General features: G+C 45.8%; 1 protein-coding gene across 3 annotated transcripts in view; it reads right to left on the reverse strand.

Annotated features, from left to right (window-relative positions):
* The window catches only part of TNK2 (tyrosine kinase non receptor 2), a 103,771-nt gene extending 88,472 nt beyond the window's left edge, over positions 1-15,299 (reverse strand). For 2 of the 3 annotated variants that reach the window (XM_058187798.1, XM_058187797.1), the window contains exon 1: positions 14,826-15,299. Coding sequence is in view for 1 of the 3 variants with exons in the window: in XM_058187797.1 (XP_058043780.1) it covers positions 14,826-14,834 (9 nt within the window). In the remaining 2 variants the exon portion in view is untranslated. The remainder of the gene's footprint in view (positions 1-14,825) is intronic. The other variant, XM_058187800.1, reaches the window with a different exon arrangement.
* Positions 15,300-16,832: the final 1,533 nt, after the last annotated feature.

Below are 16,832 nucleotides of genomic sequence, written 5' to 3' on the forward strand. Positions count from 1 at the left end.
AGGGTAAAATAGAACGTAGATTGCTTCCCTTCCTTCCTTCTTTCTTTCTTTCCATTCTTTCTTTCTTTCTCTTTCCATTCTTCCTCCTCCTCTCATTCCTTCCTCCCTATTTTTCCATCCCTCCTCTCATTCCTCCTTCTCCTCCACCTTCTTTGCGCCCTTCCCTTCCTCATCTTTCCATCCTCTTCCTTCCCTTCCTCTTTCTCTTTCTGTCCTCCCCTGCTTCCTTCCTGGCACTCAACGGGTCTGGATGGGGAGAAACAGGCTCAAGCTTAATCCCTCCAAGACGGAGTGGCTGTGGATGCCGGCACCCCGATTCAGTCAGCTGCAGCCGCGGCTGACTGTTGGGGGCGAGTCACTGGCCCCAAAGGATAGGGTGCGCAACTTAGGTGTCCTCCTGGATGATCGGCTGTCGTTTGAAGATCATTTGACGGCCGTCTCCAGGAGGGCCTTCCACCAGGTTCGCCTGGTTCGGCAGTTGCGCCCCTTCCTTGATCGGGATGCCTTATGCACGGTCACTCATGCGCTCGTTACCTCTCGCTTGGATTACTGTAATGCTCTCTACATGGGGCTCCCCTTGAAGTGCACTCGGAGGCTTCAGTTAGTCCAGAATGCAGCTGCGCGGGTGATAGAGGGAGCTACGCGTAGCTCCCACGTAACACCGCTCCTGCGCAGGCTGCACTGGCTACCTGTGGCCTTCCGAGTGCACTTTAAGGTGTTGGTTATGACCTTTAAAGCGCTCCATGGCTTAGGACCTGGGTACTTACGGGACCGCCTGCTGTTACCTCATGCCTCCCACCGACCCGTACGCTCCCACAGAGAGGGACTTCTCAGGGTGCCGTCCGCCAAGCAATGTCGGCTGGCGGCCCCCAGGGGAAGGGCCTTCTCTGTGGGGGCGCCCACACTCTGGAACGAGCTTCCCCCGGGTTTACGTCAAATACCTGACCTTCGGACATTCCGTCGCGAACTGAAGACACATCTCTTTATCCGCGCGGGGCTGGCTTAAATTAGATTTAATGTGAAATTTTATCAATTTTTAAACGGGGTTTTTAGTATGGAAATTTTTTTAAATTTTAGGCTAATTTAAATAAGTTTTTTAAATGGTATTTTAATCTGTATATTGTATTGTTTTATCTTGCCTGTACACCGCCCTGAGTCCTTCGGGAGAAGGGCGGTATAAAAATCGAAATAAATAAATAAATAAATAAATAAACCTCCCTCCCTTTCCATCCATCTATTCCTCCCCCCCTCCCCTCCTTCCTTGTTCTGTCTCACTTTCCCACACTTCCTTCCTCTCCCTATCTTTCTATCTCTTCCTTCCCTTCCTCCTTCTCTTTCCACTCTCCCCTCCTCCCTTCTTTCCTGGCACTCACCCTCCCTCCCTTTCTCCTTTTCCATCCATTCCTTCCTCCCTCCCTCCCTCCCTTTTTCTCCTTCTTCCTTGCTCCGTCCCACTTTCCTTCCTCTCCCTATCTTCCCATCTCTTCCTTCTTCCCTCCCTTTCTCCTTCTCTTATTTCTCCTTCCCTCTTCTCCTCCTTCCTCCCTCCCTCCTCCAGCAGAGAAAACAAACTCAAGCCAAACCAGAAAGGCCTCTGTGGAGTCAAGCACAGATTTTAAAACCATTTTTCCTCCCTTCTGCAACATTAAATTCAAGGCCTGCAACGCCCCAAAACTGTTCTAATCTACCCATAAACTGACCAAATATCAAAACCTTCCAGACGCCAGAGAGAAAGGTTAAAATGGAGAGGCGGTGCCATTGAGGGGCTGGATTAGGAGCAGGGAGACCTGAATTCAAGTTGACCCGACCTACCTCACAGGGGAAAAGAGGAGGAGGAGGAGGAGGAGGAGGAGGAAGATGGGATATTATGTTTGCTGCCTTGATTTATTTATCAAAGTGATAAAAACGAGACCAAAACAATCTAACAAACAAACAAACAAACAAACTCATCGGATGAGGTTGTCCTGAGAATCGGGCCAACCTTAAAGTTGACAAATTGAGGTTTTGGCCTCCTTTGAGAATGAGGCTGCTGTCCCTCGTTAAGCCAGTTTGGTCCAGTGGTTAAGGCAGCAGGCTAGAGAGCAGGAGACCCTGAGTTCAAGTCCTGCCTTAGCCATCCATGCAAACCAGCTCGGCTGACTTTGGACCAGTCCCTCTCTCTCTCTCTCAGACCCCAACCCACCTCACAGGATACCTCACATATATATATAGGATCTCCTGCCCTGGGCAGGGGGTTGGACTAGAGGACCTCTAAGGAGCCCTTCCAAGCCCGTGATTCTATACACTCTACGTTCCTCTTTTTTCTCTTCCCACTTTCCAAATCCGGATCCAGGCCCATCTTTTCCACCTCTCTCCACCCCACGGAAGAGGAAAGGAGCCCCACGGCCCCTCCCTGCCCACACGCGTGTGAAACGCTGGGCCCACGCAAGTGATGCCACGATGGTACGACAGGAATCCAGGAAACGCACCAAGAGGCTGGGGCAGGCAGGCGGAAGTGACGGAGGAGGAGGAACGGGCTGGCTGCCAGACGCCGTCTCCCAAATCCCAGAGGAACCAACCAAAGCTGGAAAAGTCAGGAAAAATGCCTGGGCTGGCAGCAAACTGCCTCTTTGTGTATGTGTGATTTTCTCTCTCTCTCTCCCCCCCCCCCCCCCCGGCCCCAGGAAAGGCCTACTAAGCCTCAAGAGGGGATAAGGCTCAAAACATCCTCTCAAGAGATTTTAAAATGTGTGAGTCAGTGCAGAGGATCTATTAATAGGAAGGAAGGAAGGAAGGAAGGAAGGAAGGAAGGAAGGAAGGAAGGAAGGAAGGAAGGAAGGAAGGAAGGAAGGAAGGAAGGAAAAAGAAAGAGAAAAGAGGGAGGGAGGGAGGGAGAAAAAAAAAGGAAGAGGGAGGGAGGGAGAAAAAAGAAAGAGAAAGAGGGAGGGAGGGAGAGAAAGAAAGGAAGGAAGGAAGGAGAAAGAAAGAGAAAGAGGAGGAGGAGAAAGAAAGAAAGAGGAAAGGAGAAGGAAGGAAGGAAGGAAGAAAAGAGGAAGGGAGGGAGGGAGGGAGGAAGGAAGGAAGAAGGGAGAGAAGAAAGAAAGGACAGCGGGAGAGAGAGAAAGGAAGGAAGAGAGGAGGAGGAGGAGGAAGGAAGAAAGAAAAAGAAAAAGAAAGAGAAAGAGGAGGAGAAAGAAAGAAAGTAAGAAAGGAGGAAGGAAGAAAGAAGGAGAGAGAAGAAAGAAAGGATGGAGGAGAGAGAAAGAAAGAAAGAAAGGAAGGAAGAAAGGAGGAAGGGAGGGAGGGAGGGAGGAAGGAAGGAAGAAAGGAGAGAAGAAAGAAAGAACAGAGGGAGAGAGAGGAAGGAAGGAAGGAAGGAGGAGGAGGAAGGAAGAAAGAAAGAAGAAAAAAGAAAAAGGGAGGGAAGGAAGGAAGGAAGGAAGGAAGGAAGAAGGGAGACAGAAGAAAGAAAGAGGACGGAGGGAGAGAGAAAGGAAGGAAGGAAGGAGAAAAAAGAAAGAGGAAAGAGGGAGGGAGGGAGAAAGAAAGAGGGAAGGAGAAGAAAGAAAGAGGACGGAGGGAGAGAGAGAAAGAAAGGAAGAAAGAAAGAGAAAAAAGGAAGGGAGGGAGGGAGAGAGAGAGAGAGAAAGAAAGAAAGAAAGAAAGAAAGAAAGAAAGAAAGAAAAAGAGAGAGAGAGAGAGAATTGGATAGGATAAGAATTGGATTATCATAGTCCTTGACTTACAACCATTTGTTTGCTATTGTTCAAAGTTACAACAGCACTGAAAAAAGTGACTTATGAATTCAGATCCTTGGCAACTGACTCACATTTATGACAGTCGCAGTGCAATCCTACTTTGTGACCTTCAGACAAGCAAAGTCCACGGGGAAGCCGGATTTCACTTAGCAAACGAGGGACTAACTTAACAATGGCAACGAGTCGCCTAAAAAAACCAGTTTTTTTCCCAAACGCCATCACTCTGCTAAACAAATAATTCCCTCAACACTGTCAGACTATTTACTGAATCTGCACTACTATTAATCTTCTCATCGTTCCCATCACCAATCTCTTTCCACTTATGACTGTATGACTGTAACTTTGTTGCTGGCAATCCTTATGATTTATATTGATATATTGACCATCAATTGTGTTGTAAATGTTGTACCTTGATGAACGTATCTTTTCTTTTATGTACACTGAGAGCCTATGCACCAAGACAAATTCCTTGTGTGTCCAATCACACTTGGCCAATAAAAAATTCTATTCTATTCTATTCTATTCTATTCTATTCTATTCTATTCTATTCTATTCTATTCTATTCTATTCTATTGAACTGTGGGAAGAAAGGTGTAAAAATGGCTAAAACTCACTGAACTGTCTCGCTTAGCAACGGAAATGTTGGGCTCAATTTTTTTGGTCGTAAGTCGAGAACTGCCTGTATTTATTTTTATTTTATTTATTTTGTCACAATAATATATGTAGGTATCATACAAAAAGATTATATAGTATATAAACACATATATGAGTAAATATAGGAGGTATAAGCATATATATATATATATATATATATATATAGGAAGAAGAAAAGAAAAACAACAGGACAGGAACGGTAGGCACATTTGTGCGCTTATGCACGCCCCTTATGGTCCTCTTAGGAATGGGGTGAGGTCAATAGTAGACAGTTTTTGGTTAAAGCTTTTAGGATTATGAGAAGAGACCACAGAGTCAGGTAAAGTATTCCAAACACTGATGATTCTATTATAGAAGTCATATTTTCTGCAATCTAGATTAAAGCAGTTGACATTAAGTTTAAATCTACTGGTTGCTCTTGTATTGTTGCAATTGAAGCTGAAGTAGTCTTTAACAGGAAGGACATTACAGTAGATGATTCTGTGAGTTAAACTTAGGTCTTGTCGAAGGCGACGGAGTTCCAAGTTTTCTAAGCCTAGGATTTCAAGTCTGGTGGGATAAGGTATTTTATTGTTTTCAGAGGAATGGAGAACTCTTCTTGTAAAATATTTCTGGACACGTTCAATTGTATTGATGTCAGAGATGTGGTGAGGGTTCCAAACAGGCGAGCTGTATTCTAGAATTGGTCTAGCAAATGTTTTATATGCTCTGGTTAGTAGTGTGGTATTTTTGGAAAAGAAGCTACGCAAGATTAGGTTTACAACTCTTAGAGCTTTTTTTGCTATGTATTTGCAGTGGGCTTTGGCACTTAGATCATTTGACATGAAAACTCCACGGTCTTTAACGGGATGGGGGTCGTCTGTAAGGTAATGTCCATCTAGTATGTACTTAGTGTTTGGGTTCTTTTTTCACTCAAAGGCACGAACGGCAGCTCATGAAAGCAGCTTCCTTTCAAATCAATTGATTCAATCGGTTAAACACGAGCCAGCCGTGTGCGGTAGCAGCAAAAACAGCTAATACAATCCTGGGTTGTATAAACAGAGGCCTAGAATCAAAATCACGACAAGTATTAGTACCGCTCTATAAAGCCTTCGTAAGGCCACACCTGGAGTACGGCATCCAGTTTTTGTCACCAGAATAGAAAAAAGATATTGAGACTTTTGGAAAAAGTGCAAAGAAGAGCAACCAAGAGGATTTAGGGGACTGGAGGCTAAAACCTACGATGAACGGTTGCAGGAACTGGGCCTGGCTGGTCTAGGGAAGAGAAGGACCAGGGGAGACAGGAGAGCATCTTCCAATATTTGAGGGGCTGCCACAGAGAGGAGGAAGGGGGTCAAGCTGTTTTCCAAAGCACCCGAAGGCCAGACAAGGAATAAAATGGATGGAAACTGATCAAGGAGAGAATTTAACTAGAAATAAATAAAATTTGTCAGCTGGAAAAGATGCTAAAAGATGCCGATTCTTGACGAAGGTATCTTTTCTTTTATGTACACTGAGAGCATACGCACCAAGACAAATTCCTTGTGTGTCCAATCACACTTGGCCAATAAAAATAGTTCTATTCTATTCTATTCTATTCTATTCTATTCTATTCTATTCTATTCTATTCTATTCTATTCTATTCTATTCTATGTGTTATATTTAAAGTATTGATAGAGTTCAACAGCTTTCCTTCAAATCTTCCTGCATGTATTGATCTCACCTCTGTGACCTAAGTATGCTTTTGCGATCACCCATCTCCTCCCACTTATGACTGTATGACAGTAACTTTGTTGCTGGTATCCTTTAAGATTTATATTGACTGTTTCCCTATGATTATCATTAAGTGCTGTACCTTATGATTCTTGACGAATGTATCTTTTCTTTTTATGCACACTGAGAGCCTATGCACCAAGACAAATTCCTTGTGTGTCCAATCACACTTGGCCAGTGAAGAATTCTATTCCATTCCATTCCATTCCATTCCATTCCAATTCTATTCTATCTTCATTCCTATTCTATCCTATTCCTATTCCTATTCCTATTCCATTCTTCATTCCAATATTTTCTGTTCTATTCTAAAGATTATTTTTTTTCACTCAAACATTTAAAAAACAGGAGTTTACGAAATTTTCTTCTTCTTTTTCTTTGAATGGGCTGGATTTCACAGCAAAGAGGAAGGAAGGCAAAACTGCAGACTAACTGAAGCATTGTCCTTTTAAAATTATTTTTCTAGGGCTTCTAAATCCACGCAGCTCCCTGAGAAAAATCCATCTATGGTGTTGTGAAGAGTCGGCTCAGACTTGAGGGCACAACGATAACAGAGTAACAGAAAAGTTGGAAGGGACCTTGGAGGTCTTCTAGTCCAACCCTCTGCTCAGGCAGGAAACCCTACAGTCCTCGACTTGCAACCAGAATTAAGGCCGACATTTCTGTTGTTAAGTAAGACATTTATTAAGTGAGTTCAGCCCTACGTTATGACCTTTCCTGCCACGGTTATTAAGTGAATCACTGCCGTTAAGTTAGTAACCCGGTTGTTAAGTGAATCTGGCTTCCCATTGCTTGTCAGGAAGTCACAAAAGGGAATCATGTGACCCCGGGACACTGCGACCGTCATAAATATGAGTCAGTTGCCAAACATCTGAATTTTGATCATGTGACAAGGGAGATGCAGTGGTCATAAGTGTGAAAAACAGTCATAAGTCACTTTTTTCAGTGCCATTGTAACTTTGAACGGTCACTAGCTGGAAGTCGAGGACTACCTGTGTGCCATTTTAATTGTGCATCACAATGAAACAAAAACACTATCGGAATTGACGCAATCCACTTTGGTCAATTGCAAAAGGCAGCCTGACCTGGAACAACTTACATCCTGCAATCTTTAACACCATCAAACATCTGCCTATCTGAGATCCTTGGGAAGGGCCGATAGGTAGACCAAAATTCCAAAACCAGTGTAAACATCTGGCTGACTGTGTGATGAACCACAATAATACTGATTTTAATAACCATCAGCGGCATTGACAAAATCCCCATTGGTCAATTGCAAAAGGCAGCTTGATTTAGAAACAGCTTACATCCTGGGATGAAACCTTTAATCCCATCAAACTTCCACATCTGGCTGTCCTTGGGAAGGACTTGCTAGATGGACAAAAAGGCCAAATCCAGTTCTAAACATCTGGCTGACCGTGTCACAAACCATAATAACGATAGCTGTTGATGCCACTGTATTGAGGTTGACCTGAGTTCAAAACCCATCAACCCAAAGTCCCATCATCTCAGCCTGGCAAAGAATTCTGGAGATGAGAGCAACCCTCATTCGGTAGGACCCCAGACATTTAATATTCTATTCTTTGACGGACAAACTGGTCTCCCACACACACACACACAGAGGGCAAAACCAACTGGTGTTCTCAAATGGCAAAGAGTGTCACAGGTTGATCTTATGCACCCAACATTGTTAAGGCAGAGACTGGGTTCCCACGACACGCCGAGCAACCAACTGCCCAACCCCATTTTTCACAGAATCCTAGAGTTGGAAGGGGACTTCAGAGGTCATCTAGTCCCACCTCTGCCTCGTCTGGCACCTTCCATGAGTCCAGTTGGCAATTGTATTTAGAGAACCCACTAAATCAGGGGTCTCCAACCTTGGCAACCTTAAGCCTGGAGGACTTCAACACCCAGAATTCCCACAGCCAGCAAAGCTTGCTGCTCTCTTGTAATCCCTTCCTCTGCAATCTCTCCGCTTTAAGAGGTTAAGAGAAAAAGAAACAGATTCGGCTGACTGGGGAATTCTGGGAGTTGAAGTCCTCCAGGCTTAGAAGTTGGCAAGGTTGGAGACCTCTGCACTAAATGAACCCATTTCTGAGGAGATATAACGAGCAAGGTAGTCTTCGATTTACGACCACAACTGAGGACAAAATCCCTGCTGCTAAGCAAGACAGTTGTTCAGCGAGTTTTGCCCATTCTTGCCACAGTTGTTAAATGAATCCGGCTTCCCCATTGCAGGTCGCAAATGGGGAACAACTGTCATAAATATGAAACAGGTGCCAAGCACACAAATTTTTAATTACGTGACCACGGGGACTGTTGCAACGGTCACTAGCATGAAAAACTGTTACATTTTTTTCAGTGTCGTTGTTAACTTCGAACAGTCACTAAGTGAGTGGTTTTAAGTCAAGGACTACCTGTACAATGTTGCAAAGCTAACTAGGATAAACCAAGATGGAAAAGATGTTTTAAACTGGTGTGGAAATGCCATGGTTCCATCGTGAAGTGGCTGTTATGCGAGACAGGCATAAAAACCCACCTTATCTACTACACAGGTAGTCCTCGATGTACGACCACAATTGAGCCCTAAAATTTACGTTGCTAAGTGAGAATCTGTCCCCGTTTTACGACCTTTCTTGCCACAGTTGTTAAGTGAATCCCTGCAGTCATGAAGTTAGCAACCTCGGTTTTTAAGCGAATCTGGCTCCCCATTGACTTTGCTCGTCAGAAGGTCGCCAAAGGAGATCACGTGACCCTGCAACGGTCGTAAGTGTGAGTCAGCTACCAATTTTGATCACGTGACATTTGGGGAGGCGGCAAAGGCCGTAACTGCGAAAAACGGTCATGAGTCCCTTTTTTTCAGTGCCGTTGTAACTTTGAACGGTCACCAAATGAACTGTCGTAAGTCGAGGACTAGATAAAATAACCTTTATTGTCATTTTTTTTTCCCTGCGGGACTCTGGCATACCTTAAAAATGAAATTCTGTTGCCCGCTCTCAAAAGTCTACACATAACAGCCACTTCCGTACTGGGTTTCTTTTTCATCCAGGTTTATCTAGCCACCTTTGCAACATCGTACAGGTAAACCTTGGCAACTGAGCTATCTCGGGCTCAGTTGTGGTCGTAAATCGAGGATTACCTGCTCTCTTTCGAAGACTCCTGTCCCCACAAGCAAGCACTTGCCTACCCAAACCTTCCAATTACACCTGAGCAATGAAACACACCTGGACCACTCAGCTCTGCTAACCGTTGTGGTACAGATACAGATTTAACAGAGTTGGAAGGGACCTTGGAGGTCATCTAGTCCAAACCCCCCCCCACCCGCTCCCTGCCCAAGCAGGAGACTCTAAACCATTTCTGACGGATGGCAGTCCGGTCTCTTCTGGAAAGCTTCCAGGGATGAAGCTCCCACAATGTCCGAAGGCAACTTCCGTTCCATTGAATATAGAATAACAGAGTTGGATGGGCCCTTGGAGGTCATCTAGTCCAACCCTCCCACCCAAGTAGGAGACCCTACACCATTTTCTGACCGATGGCAATCCAGTCTCTTCTTGAAAGCCTCCGGGAATGAAGCTCCCACAACTTCCGAAGGCAACTTCGGTTCCACTGATTAATTGTTCTCACTGTCAGAAAATTTCTCCTTATTTCCAAGTTGAATCTCTCCTTGGTCAGTTTCCATCCATTATTCCTTGTCTGGCTTTCGGGTGCTTTGGAAAACAGCTTGACCCCCTTCCTCCTCTCTGTGGCAGCCCCTCAAATATTGGAAGATGCTCTCCTGTCTCCCCTGGTCCTTCTCTTCCCTAGACCAGCCATGCCCAGTTCCTGCAACCGTTCATTGTAGGTTTTAACCTCCAGTCCCCTCATCATCTCAGTGATCTTCAACAACTAGGCCAGGTATGGCTATTACAGGTGTGAATTTCCTACCTGGAAGGAAGGGGAGCTCAGAAACGGAAGGATCCCACCTCTCAGCCGCTGAAATGCCAGGATTAAACGCTAAGCATCTTCACACAGAGACAGAAACCAGTGTTTGAAGGGCTCCTTCCTCCTTCACACATGCGTTGCACAACCCACAGGTGTGCTGTCATCGCGCATGTGATAGGATGTGGATGATGCATCGGCATCGGCCACGAAAGACCTGACAAGGCATGTGAGCTCAGCTGTGATCCATCAGGCAGCAAGTCAAGTCTTGCAACTCTTTACAGAATCCTGGAATTGGGAAGGAGCCCAGAGGTCATCTAGCCCAACCCGCTGCTCATTGCAAAGGATGCTAAATCATTTGGGAGCAGAGAGTAATCCAGACTTCCTAAGGCCCTCATTTCACTGGCTGATAGCATCAAGCATCGCAAAATTTCTCCTCTTTTTTTATTTATTCATCTATTTATTTATTTATTCATCCACTACTCTACATTTCAAATAATTCATCCATAAAAAATAATTCCCTCAACACTGTCAGACTATTTACTGAATCTGCACTACTATTAATCTTCTCATCGTTCCCATCACCAATCTCTTTCCACTTATGACTGTATGACTATAACTTGTTGCTGGCAATCCTTATGATTTATATTGATATATTGACCATCAACTGTGTTGTAAATGTTGTACCTTGATGAACGTATCTTTTCTTTTATGTACACTGAGAGCATATGCACCAAGACAAATTCCTTGTGTGTCCAATCACACTTGGCCAATAAAATTCTATTCTATTCTATTCTATTCTATTCTATTCTATTCTATTCTATTCTATTCTATTCTATTCTATTCTATTCTATTCTATTCTATTCTATTCTATTCTATAAAAATACATTAAAATGCCCAGGATATAAAACTGAACTGAACTAAACTAAACTAAAAAAAAAATTAAAATTAAATAAATAAAATTTAAATAAAATTTAAAAAATTGCCTATAAAGGTAGTCTTTGGCTTACAAACATTCGTTTAGTGACCGTTTGAAATTAAAAAAAACAACACACTGGAAAAAGTGACTTATGACTGGTTTTCATATTTATGACTGTAGCAGTATCCTCAGGGACATATGATCAAGCCGACTCACATTTATGACATGTAGCGGCTTTCCCAACAGACTGCTGACAAGCAAAGGGACAAGGGGCAAGCCGGATTAATGATTGCATGATTCACTTAACAACAGTGGTGATTCGTTTAACAAAAACAAAGGTTGTAAAACGGGGTGCAACTCGTTTAACAACTGCCTTGCTTAACTAGAGAAAATGCGGAGTTCAATTGGGGTCGTAAATTGACCCCAATTGTCAACCTGTTACACAGAAATCCATCCATTCAACCATCCATCTGTCCATCCATCCATCCATATATTTATCCATCTGTCCATCTGTCCATCCATTTATCCATCTTTATCCATACATCCATCTATCCACTCATCCATCCATTTATCCATCCGTCCGTCCATCCCTCCATCCATATATTTATCCATCTGTCCATCCATCCATCCATTTATCCATCTTTATCTATACATCCATCTATCCATCTATCCACTCATCCATCCATTTATCCATCCATCCATATATTTATCCATCTCTCCATCCATCCATCCATTTATCCATCTTTATCTATACATCCATCTATCCATCTATCCACTCATCCATCCATTTATCCATCCGTCCGTCCGTCCATCCCTCCATCCATATATTTATCCATCTGTCCATCAATCCATTTATCCATCTTTATCCATACATCCATCTATCCATCTATCCACTCATCCATCCGTCCGTCTGTCCGTCCCTCCATCCATCCATATATTTATCCATCCATCCATCCATTTATCCATCCATTCACCCTTCCATCCATCCAATATGCTGCCCTGAAAAGGTCATTACGGGCAGTTTATAGATCTTTAAAAAAAGACTAATAGAAAAAAAGTTAATTTATTAAAAACTGCAAACTTGTGGGGGGAAAAAGCTAAAATACATCACTGGCAACAGTCTGTTTCTCAAGCTTTATTTTGGCAAACAGTTCAGTTTTTAATAGTTAAATAGAACACAGGCCATGACCAAATATAGGTAGTCCTCGACTTACAACGGTTCATTTAGTGACCATTCAAAGTTACGACACTGCAAAAAAAAAAAAGGGACTTAAGATTATTTTTCATGCTTACGACCGTTGCAGCTTTCTCACGGTCACGTGATTTACATCGGGATGTTTGATAATTGATTCATATTTATGACGGTTGCCGCGTCCCGGGTCACGTGATCCCCTTTTGCGACCTTCTGACAAGCAAAGTCAAGGGGGAAGCCAGATTCATTTAACAACCAGGTTACTAATTTAACAACTGTAGTGATTCACTTAACAACGGCAGCAAGGAAAGTCGTACAATGAGGCAAAATTCACTTAACAAATGCCTTGCTTAGCAACAGGAATTTTGGCCTCCATTGTGGTTGTAAGTTGAGGACTCCCGGTATCTAGGGCAGGGGCCTCCAAACGTGGCCCCTTTAAGACTTGTGGACTTCAACTCCCAGAATTCCTCAGCCAGCCCTGCCTGTTTTATTTTCCTCTTACAAAGTGGAGAGATTGCAGAGGAAGGGATTACAAGAAACTAAGCTATGCTGGCTGGGGAGCTCTGGGAGTTGAAGTCCACAAATCTTAAAATGGTCACATTTGGAGACCCCTGATCTAGGGGGAGGTTACTGGTGCCCCAGCAAAGAACCATCACCCGTAGCTCCCCACCCCATAATTTTGTGGGGAACCACTAGCAGGTTTTCCCAGGAAACTGATCAGGCACCACAAAACTGGTTCAAGAGAATAACACAGCACCTTCAAAAACCTGGGTCACAAATCACATTCAGAAGCAAACAGGTTGCCCACCTGAGACCCACAGGCAGTTCTCAACTTATGACCATTCGTTTAGTGGACGTTTGAAGTTACAACGGCACTGAAAGAAGTGACTTAGCACCAGTCCTCACACTTACGACCACTGCAGCAACTCCAATCACACAATCAAAATTCTTAGCAACTGGTTTGTATTTACGGCGGTTGCAGCTTCCCAGGATCATGTGATCTCCATTTGCGACCTTCCCAGCCGGCTTTCCCTCCACCCCCAAGCAAACTCAGTGGGGATGCCCGATTCGTTTAGTGACGCATGATTCACTTAACCACTGCAGCGATTTGCTTAATGACCATGGCAAAAAAATAATTGGGTGCAAGTCATTTAATTGCCGCCGGGGCTTAGCAATGGAAATTCTGCTTGCAATTGTGGTCGTAAGTCGAGGACTACCTATCCATGCTCAAGCAGGTTTGAACTAGCCAGCATTCAGACAGTTACATCCTGGATCGAATGAAATTTGGGTGATTCTCAAGACCAGCTTCATTTTAAAGAGTTCAAGCTTTAGCTGGCCAGGTCTCATTTATGATCACAACACCCTTGTAAGGTAGGCCAATATCCATGTCACCATATTGCATGTAGGATTGTGGAGGCCGAAGCCAAAAGATCACATCCAAGATGCAGTGTTGCTTTCACACTATAGGTAATCCTCGACTTACGATGGTTTGTTTAGTGACCGTCCAAAGTTACAACGGCATTGAAAAAAGTGACTTATGACCGTTTTCTCGCACTTATGACCGTTGCAGCATCCCCAATGATCATGTGATGCTTGGCCACTGACTCATATTTATGACGGTCACAGTATCCCGGGGTCACGTAATCCCCTTTTGTGACCTTCCGACAAGCAAAGGGGAAGCCGATTCACTTTACGACCGTGTGACTAACTTAACAACTGCAGTGATTCACTTAACAACCGGGGCAAGAAAGTTCGTAACGTGGAGCAAAACTCACTTTAACCAACGTCTTGCTTAGCAACATAAATTTCAGGCTCAATTTTGGTCGTAAGTCGAGGACTACCTGTACACTGTTCCCAGGTGGGGGGGGGGATTGCACAACACCCCAATCAATTTCACACCCTGGATGGCACACGCCGCATTCGCGCTGCAGCCTGCAATTCCTTGCATTAAAACCGAGATCCAGCACAGACCACAATTATCTAAGGCAGAGAAGCGTGCGGGACGTCACACATCGGATGGCATTAACTCTGGCCATTTGCGCCAACCTAAGAGGCATCTTTTGCACGGGCACCCCGGCAATGTGGGCGACACTGGGGTCTGAACTGGATGCCCGCAACCGAAGCTTGTGACACCTTGCAGTCCCAGGAAACGTGCAAAAAAAACCCACAACCAATCTACATGCATTTGTGCTTCTCTGTTGTGTTTCAGTATTTGTGTGTGTGTGTGTGTGTGTGTGTGTGTGTGTGTGTGTGTGTGTTTGTGTGTGTGTGTGTGTGTTTGTGTGTGTGTGTCCTGGCTCCCCGATTTCAATCCAAACCCTGCCACTGGACCACCCACCCCACTGGCCGTACTCCCTGATCTTCCAGCTCTGGAACTCCCTAGGCGCTGCACAGATCCCTAGCGGGCAGGGACCCATGGTGCACTACCAAAACCACCAGTTCTTTTGACCGGGACCTTTTCAGCTTTTCCTTCTGTCTGGCTAGGGAGAGGAAGCGGCTGATATCCTGGCCCGTCCCAGAGGGTTGGGAAAAACAAGGCTGGCGCACAGCTGGTGCAACTGGTTTGCGACTCCCGCGCCTGGCGAAAGGGGGGAAAAGGCAGCGTTTTCCCCGGCCGAGCGCCTAGCCGGGTCCTCTGCCTCTTTGCTGTACTCACCATCTGCATCCCTTCCAGAGGGCTGGATTACGGCGCAGGTGGCCGGCTGCCCGTCCCGCACATCTGGCCAGAAGTTCCTCTCTCTCTCTCTCTTGTCTCGCTCGCCCAGCCAGCCAGGCTGCCTCGCTCCCAATTGGCCAGCCGGTCACATGACCATGACTTCACCCATCCTGGCATGCAGGGAGGAAGGTGACCACTCGTTGCTTAGCAACGCGGGTGGGCGGTTGTTCGGCCTTGCAGCCGAGCGAGAATGTTGCCAGTCGTCGGGGTGGGTGGTTGTGCAGGCGGCTTCCACACACACACACCCAGTTGCAAAGACACCCCACACAAACACACAGAGACACAAATCCTGCAACTACCCCGGGCCTGAATCCTGGCACAGCCGAGAGACGGGCATCCCACATCTGGCACGGAGCAAAGTCTAGCCTTGCAAAATGCCCGACTCGGATTTGCATCGACAAAATCCCGAAAAAGGGCGACGTCAGCAGATGGGCGGATTTCCCTGGGCAGAGGGAGGGAGGGAGGGAGGGAAGGAGGGAGGGCACGCAGCAGAGCTGCCAGCTTGGAGGGTGGGGCCTGCTGGAGGCCCCTCCCTCTTTGGGTGTCACCTGTCGCCTCCCCATAACAAGGGACGCAGCCCATCGGCAGGTGAGGACTTCGCCTGCTGGGTCTGCAACGCCAAATCGCACCCTTACCGCTGCACAACTGGACCGATGCAACAATTTAGCTGCCGGGGGGGATTTAACTACCTGAAAACCTGGCCAGGTGAGGCTCTGCGATGTCGGCTCCTCTGGTTCAGAAATCGAGACAGGTAGTCCTCGAGTTACGACCCCAGCGGAGGTCAAGGTTTATCTTGCTCAGGGGAAGATTTGCGAAAGGGAGCTTTGCTCCATTTTACGACCGTTCTCGCCACAGGGGTTAAGGGAATCACTGCAGTCGTTAAGTTAGTAACCCGGTCGTTAAGTGAATCTGGCTTTCCCACAGGCTTCGCTGGTCAGGAGGTCGCAAACGAGCGTCGCAAACTGCGACCGTTGTAAGTATGAGTCAGATGCCAAGCGTCTGAATTTTGATCACGTGATGCTGCAATGGTCGTAAGTGTGAACAACGGCCATAAGTCATTTTTTTCAGTGCTGTTGTAACTTTGAACGGTCACAAAATGACATGTTGTAAGTCGAGAACTACCTGTATTTAGCTAGCTAAGTTTGTTTACGTCCCGCCTTTATTATCTTTGCAAACTCAAAGTGAACATATGACTTCCTCCTATTTCCCCTTCAACAACAATCCTGTGAGGAAGGTTGGGCTGAGAGAAAGAGGGAGGAAGAGGGGATAGACTGGCCCAAATTCACTCAGCCGGCTTTCATGCCTAAGGCAGGACTAGAACTCCCCGTCTCCTGGTGATTGGCCCAAAGTCACCCAGCTGTCTTTCATGCCCAAGGCAGGACTAAAACTCCCCGTCTCCTAGTGATTGGTCCAAAGTCACCCAGCCGGCTTTCATGCCTAAGGCGGGACTAGAACTCTCAGTCTCCTGCTGATTGGCCCAAAGTCACCCAGCCGGGTCCTCTGCCTCTTTGCTGTACTCACCATCTCCTGGTGACTGGTCCAAAGTCACCTAGCTAGCTTTCATGCCTAAGGCGGACTAAAACTCCCCGTCTCCTGATCATAGGCCCAAAGTCACCCAGCCGGGTCCTCTGCCTCTTTGCTGAACTCCCCGTCTCCTGGTGATTGGCCCAAAGTCACCCAGCTGTCTTTCATGCCCAAGGCAGGACTAAAACTCCCCGTCTCCTAGTGATTGGTCCAAAGTCACCCTGCCATGTTTTCATGCCTAAGGCAGGACTAGAACTCACCGTCTCCTGATTATTGGCCCAAAGTCACCTAGCTAGCTTTCATGCCTAAGGCGGGACTAGAACTCCCCGTCTCCTAGTGATTGGTCCAAAGTCACCCAGCCGGCTTTCATGCCTAAGGCGGGACTAGAACTCACCGTCTCCTGGTGATTGGCCCAAAGTCACC

This window comes from Ahaetulla prasina, chromosome 6, assembly GCF_028640845.1.
Source record: "Ahaetulla prasina isolate Xishuangbanna chromosome 6, ASM2864084v1, whole genome shotgun sequence".
NCBI classification, from domain to species: domain Eukaryota; kingdom Metazoa; phylum Chordata; class Lepidosauria; order Squamata; family Colubridae; genus Ahaetulla; species Ahaetulla prasina.